We start from the raw sequence: 18,249 nt of genomic DNA on the forward strand, positions 1-18,249 counted from the left end.
TGCACCAATAGTCATTCATATCTAACACAACACCATTTTATTTCTTTATATTTCAGATTTAACAGTTATCGGTGTTGCATCTGTGGTTATATGATAATATAGAAAAGGAAACCATATTTGTGCAAGAATTGAATCATCATCAGTGTCTAATTTTAATCAGAAATAAATATTACTGCAGTTAAACCCTTAGTAGCTCCCTCGATGTACCCTACGTGAAATATAATTGGTAAATTGCGGTAAATTTAATTGGATTACTTTTAACAACACGTTAACTGCGTGCATGCTAGTAGATTGTTTGCACGTTGCTTGCTGTATTTTGAAACCTCTCTACTTTAATCTCATTGCGTCAGAAGTATAACGCAATGTGATTCCTAAGTAGAGCTTTCAATCACTTTTTTTTTTCATTCTTCTAATACAAATTCATCACTTTTATGTGTGACTCGCTCAGCCAGGCACCGTTAAATAAAAACAATTAGGAAAGAATGTATTTTATAAACTCATGATGATGATGCAGGATGACCTTTCGTTTCCCCGTCGACCCAAAGATCCCTGGAATTTGTTGGTGGTCTCAATAATGTAGCGGATGGTCTTTAGTGAACCAGCAGGTTTTTGGGTTTGCTCTGCGGTGTGTGTGTGTGTGTGTGTGGGTGTGTGTGTGTGTGCGCCCCTCTTGTCTGTTTGACACATTCCAACACTGCACCCCTCTCCTGGGCTCCTAACTACCAGTCAGTCGCCATGGTTACAGCCATACATCCATGCCAGCCCCTCGCACTCAAAGACATATTTGTTTGGCTAGTGTAGCTACGTTGCTGACAAAAAAACACAGCTTTTTAGCATAACACCTGCTAATCTTGGGATTTAGCTCTTTGAAGAGGATTGCTGATCAGAAATTCAAATATATTATTTGAATGCTAATCTGAATGTTAATCCCTGGCCCCCGGGTCTTAAAGCATCCTGTCTTTCAATAACAATGTTTATTTTTCATTTGCTTTCCCTTTTTCATTTTCTCTCACCCCCCCTCCCTTCTCCCCCAACCCTTGTTTAGCCCTATTCCCCCAAGGATATCAAGGATGGACTCATCTTTTAAAGTATGTGGCACTTTGAGAGCGTCAATGATTTGGATGCTCCTATAGACGTGGGTTATTATCATTGGTTTTGATGAGAATTTAAATTGGTGGGGAAGGTTGCCCTGGGTGAAATTCTTGGTATTGATCCCGCTTAATTGATGCATCCTACCGCCGTCTGATTTTCAAGGTGTAATGTCAGCTGTGTCTAATTTTAAACTTTTGCTCAATATTTTCTTGATGTCCATCTGTCATGAAAAAACAGGCTACATTCACCCTTTTTTTTTGCACCTTTTTCATTGTAGTTCTTGTCTATTTTCCTCTCAATTTATTTGCTATTTCCCAAGATGTTATCTGCATCACTATGTATTTGTGTGGCTGATTGTTAACAACTAAAGGAGATGAGATCTGGGTGTTCTTTAAATTTATTTTTGTGCAGATAAATAAATGCCAAGAAAGAAGATAATGAAAGGCAGACCAGACCAAAACATATACATCCTTAGAAAAACTACGACTGCTTATTGACTTATCTGAGTCGTTAACATGGTGTACATTACTCTGTAATTGCTCACTGTATATCATCATCCAGTCGGCAGACTTTACCCGGCCTGGTCTTCTTTCTTTTGTCTCGGTTAAGACGCAGAGACAGAGAATCAAGGGCAGCAGGATCACAAGCGCATGAATCCGGATCTTGTGAACAACGTCTAATTCCTAGTTGCCTCACATTCTCTCACCCTCCAAACTAATTTTGGGCTCAGACTGAATCTCTGTTAAATAAACAGATCCCCCTCATCCAACCAGCCTCCATCACAATGATCTCCGGATCATCTCTGCCCATTAAAACCTGAGCAAACACTTTACTTCACACCAATATACTGAAGATCGGAGGAAGAGAAAAAGGGGGAAACACACAAGGGCTTTTTCCAATCTTTCCCAGATTGTCTCTCTTTCTCCTTTGCTACCTATTAATCCAGTATCTTTCAGCCCTGGTAAACTCCTCAAGATGGACATTGCTTGGTTGAGGGTGGAATGGGGTCAAGCTCCAATGGCCTCTGCACAGAGCTGTGGAATTTTTCATTAGTGCACAGCTGGGTCACAAGTGGCTCCAAAGCCGTCTTAATATTGTGTAGGCCCACAGATTAGGAGCGGAGAAAAGAAGCCAAAGCGTGATGCTCTCCACCAGACCCTGTCTTTGCATATTTGCAGACTTGTGCTTTAGAGCACCTCATATTACTGTTTGTTTTATTTCTTAGACCCAGAACCTCTGGGTCAATAGTAATTATAAAGCCCTCCAATCCAAATGTTGTTTTTTAACCATTCCAGCTCTGAATCGACTAAGATGAGTCCATTTATTTTCTTACAACAAAGAAAGTAAAGTATGTTAGCGTTACTTCATCAATTCATCTAGTTTTTGAGAACCCTATTTTTATTCGGACGTGAGACCATAATTGTTCTTTTTCCCCCATAAGCGTCGTGATTTCTAGTCTAGTCTCATTAGAACAGTAATACTAATTTAAGATAAACCTTGTGTATCTGTGGGCAGTTACAGTCAGCCAAAGCTCAATAACATGTGATAGCCATTACACTTATTGTAGCCATCACTCTCTCCGCTCTCCCAGCTCTTTCAGAAGCAGCAATCACTCACTGTGGCTCGTTGAGCGGGCCGAGCCCCTAACGGTGGGCTCTGCTCCACCTCACGCAGATTAGCTCGGAAGGACAGAGACCCAGTGATAGAAATGTATCCAGAAATATATAAAATGGGTGCAGATGATTTTACAGGTGCTTTTAACAGGAGCTGTCCGGGGATTTTCTTTAGTTCTGTTCTTGGCGTTTCGGCTTTTAGAGGCACCGCGTTGTAAACATGTCACATCTCCAGCGGTGACGGCCCTTACAAACGGCTTCACTTACTGCAGTGACAAAAGGCAGAGCTGAGCACTTTATAACAGCCTTGTAATTCACAGTCTTTTCATTTATTTGTTAACGGATCAACTCCACTTTGGGAAAAGGTAAAAAAAAATAAGCAGGAAAAAAAAAAGCCTTTATAAAAAAAAAAACACATATCTTAACAGTCATAATTTCCGATGCTGTTGCTCAGAGTATTGTTTGTTGTGCGCTCTGAAAACTGAGCCTAAATGCGATGTTTTACTCATTTTACATACTCAGGAACACCAGCTGTCCAAACAGCATCATGTGTGCCTGCCTGCTTACTCTTGTATTTAGATGTGTACTTAGCCTCCTCTGCTGCCCAACACACTGTCCTTTTCTCTCCATGAGCTTTGTTCTACCTGTGTGGCTGGGGAGGATTATTTCCACGCTGTTTTCCGAGTGACTCATTAGCAAAGACATGGGTCGCTTGATGCTGCAAGACGTTTCTCGGCATACCGCTGTTGCTATCGGAGCTTTGTATGAACACGCAGTGTGGACTGTATATGTCGTATTTTATATAGTAAGGCAGCATAAGTTACACCCCACTCCACATTTGCTTTAGTCCATAATTATGGAAGATATATGTGCACACTATTTGCATGTGTTTTATGCTCGTGCGGTCAGTCAGAATGCACACGAGTGCCTCGTCCTCTCCAAACTGTATTTCAAGTGTTTAGTAATCTGGGAAGCACACAGCCTGTTGGAATGAGATCATTTGAATAACGACTTAAGGGTTAGGATTTCTTTGTGCAGCTGTGCGGTATAGCGTTATGTACAGATATGCCTGGGATGTCTGTCTGGCCGGGGACCTCGTCTGAGGAGCCGCACATTCCAGCACATAGGAGCTCATGCTGCCATAGAAATAAAGTGGCCATATTTATTTTCACAACAGCGGACCGTGTGGGATACGAACCTGGAAACACCTCGCTCCAGACTAACTGTAACCAGTGTCTTTTTACAGATTCACCATAGTCCTGCTCAGCAGCTATTACTAAGTGTGTTCCCTCTGAGATGTAGGGCAGGTGCGTACGCAAACACCAACACACACCGAACACGTCTCCACTATCATCTTTGCTATGCCAAGTGCAATCAGCTCGTCTCATTCCTCCCCTGTGAGCTCGCAGGCAGCCGGTTGCTGTGCTTCAGTGCGGGGAACAAGCAGAACCCTGTGGCCAGAGCTGCGTGATGAAGAAGGCACCTTTGGGCTATTAGTGGTGTACACATCTCCCGTTAATGTGTTTTACTTTTACCTGCTGGGAGTTTAATTAAAAAACAAAGAGCCTCAATTTAAAGGCCATTATTATGCTAATGTAGTAAGCACCGGATGGTGATTAAGCAGCTTTTAGAGCTGACTGGAGCTGGCCCTTGGGAGCAGAAGGATGGCACTTTTTATTTGGCTTCATTACTCCCCATGAATCTATGCTCCAAAGAGAAATGCTGATTCTATGAAACAGGGTCAGCCACTGAGATCATTTATGGAGACAGCATTTTTTGGCCCCACTTTTTTTGTACTGCGCTATTCACGCGGTCCGAAAGTTTTGTTTTGACCTCGTAGATAAAGAATGAATCAGGATATGCTTTGGCTGCTTATATTTACACGCGCACATCCATTGTGTTAAAGTGGAACTTTTGGAGTCTACTTTTATCCTCCGCCCCTTCTGTAAGCAATCAAACACTTGTATTGGCTAATTTCAGGTTGCTATTTTTAAACCAGTGTCCTCGGCGTCGAGTGTGGTGCTTCTAGAGGACAACAGTCCGTACAGAACAAAGTCATTTTCATGATGTTGAGACAAAGTTGAAAAGGTTCGCCTTAACATCTGGGCATCAAATGTTTTTCCTCTGGAGCTGAAGCTTTTGATACTGTTGCTAAAAAACTATTTTCACATGCTAAGACATGTCTCATGGGGCTGAGAAGTGGCTGTTTAACACTTCAAAGACTTCTGCTGCTTCTCTGTGACGGAGATGTTTGTTGTATTTCCAGACAACAAGATTCCACCTGAACATTTTACAATAAATTAGCTTTTAATTCATTTTGGTTCAAATTTCTTTGAGGTATGGGAAAACTTTAAGGCAAATGTTTTAGACATTGAGAAATATGCTTTATTGCTGTGAGTAGGAAGAGAAGATCAATACCACTCTTTTTTGGTAAATACATGGCTACGGCCAGCAGACAGTTAGCTTAGCTTAGCTTAGCTTAGCTTAGCTTAGCTTAGTTGAGCTTAACTTAGATACTGGAAACAGGGTACAAAGGTGACAAAATGCTTGAACCCACACCTCTAAAGCTCACGAATGAACATGTTTAGTGATGCATTTGCTTCAGACAACGCCAGGCTAGCTGAGTCCACATTTCCAGTCTTTATGCTAAGCTAAGCTAATGGACTACATTATATTTACTGAATAGATATGAGAATGGTCCCAATCTTCTAATCTCACGGCAAGAAAGCAAACAAGCATATTCTCCAATATTGACAGCAATAAAGTATTGCTTTTAAGTTTTTACACATCTGTTTCCGGTCTTTATGCTAAGCTAAGCTAATCAACTGTGGTCAGTAGCCATATTTTTCAGCCAACAGATATGACAGTGGTATCAACTAATTCTTGGCAAGAATGTGAATGAGAGTATTTCCTCAAGCATCTTAACTATTCTGTCAAGACACATCTGTTTTGAAAGCAAAGAAACCAGAAAATATCTTGGTCAGCAGCCTGATTCGAGACGAGGCCACTAAATCAGGAAGTATCAAGCGTGCGCAGTTGACCGATTGCTCCACATGCCCTTCGTCTTGCCCGGAGGCCCTTGTCTGACCTGCCTCCCGGGCCTCATCTCTCACCTCGGCCCTGATTGGCATGGCCACAGGTTTCCTGCTCAAACACAAGAGCCCATCTTCAAAGTAATAGCTTACAGCTGCTGCCTGGATAATCCTCATCCCCTCTGTCTTTGAAGGGATGCGGTGACATAATAGCCTGGGCTATTCTTCCCTAAATTGTTATGGTGTTTTTCCGGGTGTTGTTTAATAGCAAAAGGGGAGGTGAGACTATTGCACGTGTTGCTAAATGTAGCATGATTATCGAGCGCCATGAGCAGCTCCATACTCCCCCTCCCTCCCCACCTCTTCTCTCTCTTATTCTTCTGGGTTTCTTTTATCCCGCCCAGTCCTCCTGATGCTTATCACTGCGGCAGAAGCATTAAATGTAATGTCTGTAGAAGGGAAATCATTGGCAACATGTGGTGAGAGCTTAAGATGTTGTCACACTTTAAGTTGCCTATAATCTGTTCAAAGGGAGAGTGCATAGTTCTCCAAAGTGCCTGGAAAAAGGGGGGAAGAAGAAGAGTAGCATAGAGGCCGAAGTCTCCCAGCTACACTTGGCTCGGCTGAAGTGTTCATCAGACAAAATAACTGCAAGTCCCTGATGGCTTTTGTCTTCTTCATGATGCTCTTTTTTTTTTTTTTTGTCTGTGTTTTTCTGCATTTGCTAAAAACACAGCTTGTAGGGTTATAAGCCTCAACAGTGTGATAATCTGTCACGGAGAGGAAGAGAGAACTATAGATAACGTAAGAAAGAAGAGACAAGGGATTACAGGTATATGGACACAGGATTAAAAAGAGGGACGTAATGATTCCTCTGGGAGGAAGGTATGTGCTGAGATGGGCTCTTTTTTTTTTTTATTTATGAGTCCAGTTCTGGGGAGGCCTTGGGTAAATATTGACACTTCTCTCTGCTTGAGATGCGGCCATTGATCCACACAGGAGGAGTCTCATCACTTGATCTGTGCGCTCAGGTGTGGGAGGAGGAAAAGGCAAGAGCTGGGGACGTGGGTTGTCATGCTGGTGGTCTTCTTTGTGGCGTCTTTTATACACAGACTAGCTTAAAGGAGCTGAGCAGCTTGCCTCTGCGACACTGGGAGTCGTGTTACCCAAGCAGCTGAACGTCCAGAAAGTGGATTTTAGGTGAATACAGGTCTTAGTGTGACAGGTCACTGGGATCAAGTAGAGGCAGAACGTGGTAAATGATCACATAAATCACTTTAAGTCTGATTCCGCTCAACACCTACAGCACTTTGATATCTTTAATATCCCAGTAGAGTCTAACAGAGAGCGGTGAAGTCTCCCTTCCCGCTATGGTTATTGTTTTTCTATATATATATGAAATTATCATTTACATCGTCTCCTCTTGGCCCACTGGCCTGGTCCTCAAACCACTAATCAGGTAATGTCGGGGAGGTTGAATGGCGTGCCTCCCCCTGGTCAACCTTCACTGCCCACACAGTGGTGTTGTTTTAAAGAGCATTCTTTAGCAGCTGAACTTGGAAAGGTATTAAAGTGGGATTAGGCTCCTCCACAATCCACTGCTTGTGTCATTCAGGGAGTTTGTGTTCTCTTCTCCCCACTGCCACCTCCCCACTCCTCCTCTGTTTGATTGTGGCTAGCCGCAGGAGTGGGACTGACTGTGCCTTTCAAAGGAGAGGGGTAGGGTTAAATCCCTAGTCCACTGCTCCCTGCTAATTCTCCTTGTTCCTTAGAGAAGGATTTACTTCTGCTGCCAGCTTCTCAAAGGCCTTCTCTGCCCATCCGAAAAGTCGCCGTTGCCTTCCTGTGGAGGTGTGGTTGCCATAGAAGGGGCGTCATGCATGGCTATTCCATCTGAACCCCGCTGATAATGGGGACCGGGGACTGAAAACAGGCAGAAAGTCCGGATTAGACCCGAGGACAAAGCAGGACAGGAAGATTCCAGAAGGGACGAATAGGAATTACAGCAGCAAAAATAATGCAAAGTGACAGAGAGGGGAAATAGAAAAATAATGGCTTACAAGATTAGACGCGGCGAGGAGAAAGAAGAAAGGAAAAAGGGCTGAATGAGAATGTTTTCATCGAGATGAGAAGATTTGAGAGAGCGGTCGTAGGTGAATGCGGAGCCCTGGACGTATCAAAACCGCGCTAACAAGTCATTTCCTCAACTTTTTGCTCTCTTTCTTAGCCCTAAGCCGGCAATCATTAGCTAAACATTAGAGTTAGAGCTGGGAACTTGTCTTGACAGATTCATCACCTCTTTTCCCTGATCCCAGCATGAAACACACTAATCCCTCTAAAAACTAGAAACAAGTCCCTGAATATTCAGTTTATCTCGACAAGAGTGTGTCCAAGATTTCCGTTTTTAGTTTGGGTTTTTCTTCCAGATTTTTTTTATGGGTAGTGTTGTTCTTGTTCTTTTGTTTTTTAGCGTCCGAACTCGGAGGTTTGTTTAGAAGACAGATTCGGGTCGGCAGGTCACTTAAACTAGAACCCTGCTTGTTTGAGAAACGCGCCAACATTTCTTTTTTAAGGGATTATCCTTGAGGTTTTTTTCCATAGTTGAATAATAATCTTCTTAGCTTATTGTAATAAATGAAAGATTAAAGGATTTTATGGACCCTGTGAGTGCCAGCTTCTGATATCTCTGTTGCTTTGCTGCTGCATGACGGTTAAAAAAGTTTTTTTTCTGTGCCAGGTGCAGGTGGTGATCATAATAGAAGGAACTAGTACAATAATCTATCAATTGATTTGGATGTAATTAAGATAACATAAATTCAATTGCTGAGTTTAAGCAATTATTTTAGAAAGCGGCATAGACGACAACAAAAACAACACTATCGTGTTTCCAGCGTGCATACAGCTGCTCACACACATGCACTTACACGTATGAACACATACGCACACACACACACACGGTATCAGTACTCAATCAGCACCTATAACAGCATTACCATAACAAAACCATCCTTTGGTTTCCCTCCGCTCATATTTACACATTATATTAATCACTATCGCTCATCCCTGTCCCGAACCAGCAGATGATGTCAATTGCTCCTCTTGCTGCCTCCCTGCCTTACACAATGAAATAGATGTTCACCACAAATAGATAGGCGGTTGCCAGCTGTCTTCCAGACCAGGGCAAACAAAGAGGCCACTAATAAATCCAGCTTTACGGCTGGACAAGATCAACCCCACTCCCTGCCTTATTGCTCCATTTAATGTGGCTTCTTCTGAACAACACAGAACAAATTAAATGCCTCTCAGTCACCAATAAAACAATGCAAACATGTCCTGAAAGGATATAAAAGAAGATGGAGGTGTTGTCGAGGAAATGGTGATAGAGGCAGTGTTGCGCCATGGAGGCACAATATTAGACAGTAAGATGAAATATGAACAGACTCGAGGGCAGTCCAGTAGTTAGCAATGAGTCATGGTCTCTGATACGGTATCTGATGCATATAGAGTGTCGTGTATATGAGAGAAACGTGTAGATTGTCAGCGAAGGCTTGATTGGGATCATCGGGTTTCTGGAATCACGGCACTAGAACATGATCCAGCCTCTCTTTTAGATTTGTGAGGAGGTTTGGGTGCCCATGACTGAGCTCGCTTGGAATTACGCAGAGCCGGGCCCCCACCCTAGAAATTTTAACAGATGAGTTGCTGCCAAAAGGAGTCACCTCCTTGGCTGCCCACAGGATCAGCAAGCCAACTTGATTCTTTACGGGCAACTCAAAAAATGCTTCGGGACCAAATCAATCCGCACGTTATATGGCTTATCATTCCTGCTTTGCATTTAAAAGACAAAGACTGTGTTATTTGTTTTAAAAGTGACATAGTCTCACTTTAAAGCGATCCTCTGTAACTTTTGCTGAACAGCATTGTGGTGACAAATAGCAATCGTAGGGTATTGAAAAGTGCTAAAATAAAGTGTAATAGTAGCAAAAAAGATAAGAGTCTTGATGTTACAGTAGCATTATTTATCTAAAGTGTGCTAACATTAGCCACCATAAGCTACCAGACCAAGGAAGGTTGTAGCAACAGAACCACAGCATGTCCTGATCTGAGCAAGGGTGTATTTTTAATTCTTATGAATTAAATGTTTTCATATACAAAATAACGAATGCTTTATTTCTTCTCTCAGGGGAAGTTTATCTTTCAACAACGTCATTCTCTGCATCATCAGCACACCTTCAATCACCCTTTCTCTCTTGTTCTACAGGTTGTTTGCCACCAAGTGCAGCGGCTGCCTGGAAAAGATCGCCCCCACAGAGTTTGTGATGCGCGCCCTGGAGTGCGTCTACCACCTGAACTGCTTCTGCTGCTGCGTGTGCGACCGGCAGCTGAGGAAGGGCGACGAGTTTGTCCTGAAGGAGGGTCAGCTGCTGTGCAAGATCGACTACGAGAGGGAGAAGGACTTACTCAGCTCGGTTAGCCCGGATGACTCAGACTCAGGTGAGCCCTCTTGCACCCTCTCACGCGAGAGTGAGAACAACACGGTGGTGTTATCATCATATGGCACCAAGGTGTTGTATTCTGTATGCTGTGTTCCATCACAGTGGTAGCCAACATAAGACATCCACCATAATGGATCCAAACTGAATCTAACTGGTTTTTGTTCATAATATTAAAAGGAAAAAAAAAATATGAAGTTGTCCTTAAACTAGTTGCCACATCATTTGCTGAACATCTGAGATTATTCAGAGATCTTGCATGTGCAGCCCCAGGCATTAAAAAAAACCTTCTAAAACATGGCTCCATCTGCAGCTTCTCAATGGCTGATTTTGTAGCATTCTAATTCAAGCGCGGCGCGTAGTTTTATGATACAGTAGGAAGTGGAAACAGGACGAGGCCAAGCCACCCTGTATTAATGGCTCTCCATGCGTGGGCAGGATCTGGTGCTGGAAAGAATTAAATCACTGTATCATGGTGAGTGACAGAGGGATTTGGGGCCTTTCTGCAGAAAGCCTGCGCCTCCGCTCTTATCAGCTCTAGTGTTCCTCGCCTATAGCCTCCACACACAATGAGGCATCTCGCCAAGCCTCACTGTTCACTACCATCTGGCTCACATTTAAACATGCACAAAAGCGGGGAATTTGTCAAATACATCTGTGCCTGTGTCAACTTTTGTCAACTTGTGGGAATATTTGCTCTGCGTCTTCCTCGTTCGGTTGTGTCCCGGTGCATCGCACAGGCATGTCCTTTGTGCACGTCTCCGGATTTCAAGACGGAGAAAATGTTGACATGAACAGAGGTTAACCTCGGCTTGTGGCAGACAAAATGTAGGTTTTCAGTGGAGAAATGAAGACACTTATCAGAACCAGACAACAGGAGACACTCAGCCATCATGTGCTCGTTTCCTTACAGCCTCTAGACCCCAAAATCATTAGGATTCATGAACAACGCTGCTGGTTTAGATCAGGAAACACTTATTTTCAGCCCAACATAGACGGAAATTGTTTTTATTTTCTAATTAATTTCCATGTGATGTTTACATAGCGCTGTGGCCTTTGTGGCAAGTAAAACTAAGATGCAGAATTAAGTAACACATTTTCCATTATATGTCATGCCACAAACAGTTTAATCAGAAGCAAAAATGATAATGAATTTGCCCTTAATCGAGGATAAACTTTGACGATACTGTGTGTGTCACAAGTTTTCGAGTTTCACATTGTGTTCATGCTCTTTTCAGTGCATAGACGCTCATAATCATTGCATTAAATTTTAGAATTACTCCTAAAGTAATAAATTGTTCTGGGAGAATATGGAATATATAATTATTATATATAACAGCTGCAAACAGCAAGCATACTTTGTTGTTAAAAAAATAAACTAACAGGCATTTTCTTAATATGGGCAATCTAATAACACAGAGTTATTACATTTTAAGGGTACGTTGTAGGAAAGAAGCATAAAAATGACACAGATTTTACAACCCAAAACTGTAATATCCTGCTGCTGACAGTAAGAATCTAGCTATCCATATGAAAATTGTCATTATTTTAAGGTCTGAAATTGAGCAAAAAAATGGATTTTCCTGCTGTGTTGCGGGAGATGCATTTCTCCCGTGTACTCGTGTTGGGTTTTTCATGTTGCACTTGATGTAGTATCCTTATCAGAGATTGATTTAGTGTAAATCAGACAAAGTTGAGCGCAATAAATTACATGTGACGCAGTGTCCAGCTCAATGACAAATGTGCATATTTAACCGCGTTCTCCTGCAGACTTCTGTAAGTCTAATCGTACATGTGGCCTTTTCCTTTTGTAATAAATTGATAACAAAGTATCAAAAACACATGTCTCCTTTGATTATGCACTTGTGGTGTATGAATCTCCCGGAATAGGGAAGAACGAAATGTATTTATCAGCAGACTGTCACTGACTAAAGGGTGTAGTTAGTTCAAGCTTGTGCTGATGACACAGAAAAATTGCTCTTTCTGCAGAGAAAAGCGACGATGAGGAGTTGGATATCAAGCCGGAGAAAGGCATAGGAGGCCAGGGGAAGGGGGATGATGGGAAGGATCCCAGGAGGCCCAAAAGACCACGAACCATCCTGACCACTCAACAGAGACGGGCCTTCAAGGCCTCCTTTGAGGTGTCCTCAAAACCCTGCAGAAAGGTAAGACAAAGCTGAAATAATCTGTGAGCAACGTTTTTTTTATTTATTGCCTGGTCTGTATTTGGGGTAATGGAGGTTAAGATGCCGACCACGAGCCCTACAGTAGTTTCACAAATAAAATTCTCAAATTAAAAAAAAGTCTCCCCCACCTCAGAGCTCCGCTTTGAAGTGGCAAGCAGCATTCTGTTCTGTGTTAACTGAGGCCGGCTGGTGTAACGCACACAGCCTGCACCAAATGTCATACTGAGATAGGAGAACTGCTTCCATAGCCTGGGCCCTAAAACAGGCGCTGCACCTGGTCCAAGGCTTTGAAGAGGCAATAACCAAGAGGTCCAAAAAGACCACTGTATTAATTCAACATTTCAATGAAATCAAAGCAAATCAAAGAAGCACTGTGCCTATCGGGAAATGTGGAAGATATGTAAAGGAGGCAAAGTAGTTCAGTGTGCTGTGTAAGTGTTTTGTTTTCTCGTGGGATGCTGGAAATCTTTTGTCTTGATGCTTTCAGGTGAGGGAGACGCTGGCTGCAGAGACGGGACTCAGCGTTCGGGTGGTGCAGGTGTGGTTTCAGAACCAGAGAGCTAAGGTGAGAGCAGCTAACACAGGATAAATTAGATTTTGCGTCCGCATACAACAGCCTTGTTCCATCTTAAGAGTCCAGCTAATAAATCACCACAACTATGTGTGTTAAACTTATCACTGCATTCCTTTCTCAAATGTTTAAAAAAAAAAAAAAAGCACAAGGAGTTGCAAATCTCGCTCACTCTTGCATTAAATGTCTACGCCCTCCTCTTTTCTGATTATTATCTTGTGAAAACCTTTGATACTTGACAATGAAGTGCACTCAGATACAGATTCTGTGCAGTTCATTTGAGGGTGAACAGCGAGGAGCATCCTTTTTAAATTAAAGAGCACATGTTAGTTTTGGGGGTTCCTCACAACTCTGACTCCTCCGTTTCAGATGAAGAAGTTGGCAAGAAGACAGCAGCAACAACAAGAACAACAGAATTCTCAGAGACTTGGCCAAGGTACGAGACTGTACTTACTCTGCACACACAATGGAAGATCATTGTCTCAAAGCTCTGTCTCTGGGAAACTATTTAGTATCTATGTATTCACATTTTTCTCTTTCACCTTTTCTATCTTTTAAAGCCCCATTTCACTCTCTTAGTTTGCTTATTGTTGTTTCATTTTGTTGTGTGAGCTTCGCCGTGCAGAGTTTGACACTAGAAGGGAGAAAGTTTATCCGTGCTTACTTTAAATCTGAGTTCAACGCTTACGTACGAGGAAAATAACAACTGGAAGAAAATCATGGTGCAGCATGCAACTTACACAATGCAGAAGAAGGAGTCGATGTTATTTCAATATATTTGACCTGAAACTGTTTTCAGACACAAATTATCATTTAAAGCAGAGATTTTTTGATGGGTCATCAAACATGTCAGAAGGGAGTCTTTAAGCGTTTTGTATCCCAGCAATATATTGTGTTAAATGTTGACATCAAGCTAGTTAGAAGCCGTACATGAGGGCTTCTTTTGTTGTCTGCTAAACAGCAATATCATTGAAAACACAGAATCAGAAAATATGAGCTACATTCTGTTAAATGCATTTGTGAGAAAAGAGTTCACAAATTCAATAATTGCTCTCAATAACAGATTACGCATATGTCAAAGTGTAAACAAGAACACTAAACATCAAAAGCAAGTTAGAGAATCTGTCTGGAAGCCAAAAGAAAAGAATGGCAGACGTCATTCTGTAAAGCCACTGCAAAGGAAAGTGTTGGGGGGGGGGGGGGGGGGGGGGTGAAGCCACAAGAGTTTTGTGTCTTTCTCACAAGTCAGTTAGCCAAGAGCAGTGTGTTTGTGAAGGGGGAATTGTGGGAGAAGCCACAGGAAAGACTACTGTTGGTTTCCATGGAAATACTAACAGAGGCAGCTAAGCAATCCAGGTATTCGGAGGGTATTGTGTCTGTCGTACAAGAACCAGAACTCAGACATTTCATCTTATCAAGTTTTTGCTCTGGCAGGAGTGCAGCACAAAAATAAATTCAGATTTAGGTGAGTTTGAAGATCTAAAATTGCCCGGTACGAATGGGAATCCCACGAAACATGTCCTTACTGTTAATGCTCTCATCATCATTGTTTTCTCCTGTTCAGCCTCACATTTCTGCATATTGTGCGCAGCTGCATTTACATTGTGCAGACCAAGTTTGTTTTAAATGTATTTATTTTATTTTTTACATTTCCTGTAATGTTTTTCCCCGTTTGCTCTCTTTGCCTTGCAGAGGTGATGTCCAATCGGATGGAGGGGATGATGAACTCCTTCACACCGCTGGCTCCGCCGCAGCAGCAGCTGGTCGCCATGGATCAGAACGGTTACAGTACAGACCCGTTCCAACAGGGACTCACCCCTCCACAGATGCCCGGGGACCACATGAACCCATATGGTGAGCATCCACCTACTCCCCCCCCACCCACACCCCTCTACCCAAAAAAAAAAAAAAACCCACACACCCACTCCTGCTCTAAAAACACACACATGCCTGTCCCTTGATCAACCTCATAGCTCCCTAGTGTGGGACATGTGTTCAGGCCACAGCTCCCCTGATTTAAGCCGCTCACAGAGACGTACGAGCAGCTTCTCCTCCCACATGAGATAACACACGCACGCTCGTAAGCCTTTGGGTTTTGAAGTTTATTTTCAAATCTGTTTAATATGGTTTTAACTCTCCGCCTCCACCTCTGAGACATGCCCTGTTACTGATGATGTTTTCCAATGGTGGTAAGAACATGTGGTTAGTGTGGACAGCTTGAGATAAAGTGCTATCCAGACCACGATCGAGGGTTGTGTGAGCTAATGAATCAATATGGGAAAACAACAAGTCTCTGATTTCTGTGTGATGCAGGAAAGAATTAAAATGCAAAGGAGGGGGGGAATGAGTCAATCAAGTGTTAGTCCACAGGATGTAACTGGAATAACACATTTCTGAGTGATGTCCTCAACAGGCCCCAGAGGGACCGTTTCCCGAAGTTCATAACTTCCTTATAATTTGCCTCCATTTAGTTCATCTCGGTAGTAAGAACCCAAATCCCCAGTCTCATCACTCCTTTGGTTTGGGGAAAAGAACAATATTGGCAAGGCATTAAAAGATATGTCTCAAAACACTGTCCCCATTTTGTGCAACACTATCATTAAGATCCAGAGTGTAATAAAGTTAACTATTCCCTCCAGAGAAATAACATGTTGAGGTTTTATGAAAGGCGGAAGCGGCTGCTATTAACCAGATCTTTTAGGAGGATGCCCCTTGTTTACATGCTCCCTCATAGACCGCAATTGTCCCAGCGAGGGCAGCAAAAAGTGAGCTTTGATATCGAACAAAACAGCTCTCCCAATTGTGATGACACACAACAGCCGTTTCTCAAAGTGACTATTAGTAATTATAATTTCCCAACGCTGCTATAAATCTCAAATACAAGATTGCATTGATTTTACAGTCAGAGTGGGGTGCTGTTGCGTGTTTTTTGAATGACGCAACCGAAAACCTGACGGCTATCTCCGTATCGTTCACAGGTAATGATTCTGCATTCCATGACATAGACAGCGACACGTCTTTAACCAGCCTCAGCGACTGCTTCATGGCATCGTCGGATGTCAACTCCATGCAGGCCCGCGTGGGGAACCCCATCGACCGCCTCTACTCCATGCAGAACTCTTACTTTGCATCATGAAAGAGAGGAGTGAAGCAAATCATCAAAGAATAAACTGCCCACCTCAACCTAAAGAGCGATGGCCGGGAGTTTCCACACCAACACGGACACTACAGAAGAAACCTTGCAGTAACTCCTGGTTATGTGCTGAAGCTTACTCAAAGATAGTAAAACCACTTGATGTAGGACAGTGACGATTCCTGGGGAAAAGACTTAAATATTGTTAGAGATTATTCAGTAGGATTGCTTATCTGTCACAGGAGATATTAGTCTTTTCTTTGGTCACGTAAAGAAAACAAGTAGATACTGAAGCCACTGATTACACTCTCTCAAACCAAATGACACAGTGAATTTATACAGTGCATGATCAATTGTAAACTAAAACTTTTGGTAAGCCCCGCCCCTTGGTTAAGATGTGGTGTTTGGACTGTTTCTTCTTTACACTACATGGATTTCCATGTTCACCGTTAGCATTTTGATCACTTTCTATAGGTTTAGATATTGTGTTAATAGTAAATAGGTGCAGCATGTCTGCAAGAGTGACTGTACATTTGTGTATGTATGAGAGTTTGTGGTGAGAAAGGATTGTTTAGAGGAGAGAAAAAAAGGAGAATTTGTTGGACAAGTAGGATCAGTGAAGTGTAAATACTTTCCCCAGGCAAATTGGATGTGCATGTTACAAAATGGAAAGCATTCTATTTATTTAACTATAACAGGCTCTTGAAGGTGCATATTAAACATGAAAAGCTTTATTTAAAAAAAGGAGAGCATTTTTTTTTTCGTTGAGCAATTAGTGAGTTCATGAGTATCTCAACTCATCTGTATGCCTTTTTAATATGAAGATTAACCCTTTTGTTTTGTTTTTTCTTCAGCCAAGCTGTAAATGAGCAATGTTGCTATTTATTTCGTACAGACCATAAACCTTTTGTTGTCATTGTCATATGTGCATTCTCAAAATGTTAAAGTTGCTAAATGACCAAAGTTGACTGGTTTGATGAATAAACAATGTCTTTCTCCTGATAACATTAAATAAATGCCATTCAGTGATCATTCTAATGGTAACATGTTAAAGTCCCAAATATCACCTGTTTAAATGTATTCTCAACTAATTACACCAGGATTTGTTAGCCATGCTCGCAGTGTGGCTCTAAGGGAAACGGTATCGGCCTGTTGGTCAGTATGCTTTAATTAAAGGACCAGTGTGTAGGATTAGGCGGCATTTAGCAGTGAGTTTGCAGATTGCATCCAACTGAATACTACCCCTCTGCTCACCCCTCCCTTTCCATGTATGCCGGAGAACTACGGTGGCCTTCAGTTAACGTAAAAACGTGAAAGACTCTCTGGAGCCAGGGTTTATCTGTTTTGGGCCACTGCAGAAACTCCGTGTCGAGGTCCCCACTCCCTGCGTAGATATGATGTGCTTATTCTAAGAAAATGCAACAATTCTTATTTTGAGACGATTGCACACTAATGAAAACATAGTCATGAATATTATATTAATGAATCTCCCTAAATCCTACACATTATTCCCTCAATTATTGGATGGATTGCCACAAAATGTGGTACAGACATTCATGGTACCCAGAGGATGAACCCTAATGATCCCCTGACTTTTCATGTAGCACAAATATTTTAGTGTGACAAACGACGGGGAAACTCGCGACTCTCCCATCAAGCGCACCGTGTGTTTAGTGGCACGGTAATTAGCAAATATAAGTATCAGCATGTTATTATTGCCGAACAAAAGAAATGCCTCACCGAGCCATTAGCGTTCAGCACATTCTGTTATATCATTTCAGGGGTTGACCTGATATTCATTGGAAGCTTGTAATCATTCCATTACATAACTTGAGTATAACTTGAGTACACCTTGGCAGAAACATCTACATGTAGTTAGGGTGAGGTCGGAGAGAAGTGCAGGTGACATACAAATACAGCTGCACGACTAGCGCACCAACCCCACCTATAACCTCAGGGCGTGCGGGGCGGCTTCTTGGAAGTGCCATCTGGGTGCTTCTTCATTTCTCTGACAGCTCCTCAATGTGGCCAGGCAAGCTTCCACCCACTGTCTGCGTAGTCACATGACCACACAGATAAACAGTGCATTTATTAGGTTACTATGACTCAATATATTCCTAATGTCATAC

The 18,249-nt window shown here is 42.4% G+C and overlaps 1 protein-coding gene across 2 annotated transcripts in view; it reads left to right on the forward strand.

Moving 5' to 3' along the window:
* lmx1bb (LIM homeobox transcription factor 1, beta b) overlaps positions 1-17,129 on the forward strand; it is a 45,149-nt gene extending 28,020 nt beyond the window's left edge. For both annotated transcript variants that reach the window (XM_079162071.1, XM_079162072.1), the window contains exons 4-9: positions 9,999-10,231; positions 12,220-12,395; positions 12,904-12,981; positions 13,357-13,423; positions 14,680-14,841; positions 15,966-17,129. In XM_079162071.1, the coding sequence (XP_079018197.1) occupies positions 9,999-10,231; positions 12,220-12,395; positions 12,904-12,981; positions 13,357-13,423; positions 14,680-14,841; positions 15,966-16,123 (874 nt within the window). In that variant the 3' untranslated portion in view covers positions 16,124-17,129. The remainder of the gene's footprint in view (positions 1-9,998; positions 10,232-12,219; positions 12,396-12,903; positions 12,982-13,356; positions 13,424-14,679; positions 14,842-15,965) is intronic.
* The last annotated feature ends 1,120 nt before the right edge of the window (positions 17,130-18,249 follow it).

The sequence above is a fragment of the Pholis gunnellus genome (assembly GCF_910591455.1).
Source record: "Pholis gunnellus genome assembly, chromosome: 6".
NCBI lineage: Eukaryota > Metazoa > Chordata > Actinopteri > Perciformes > Pholidae > Pholis > Pholis gunnellus.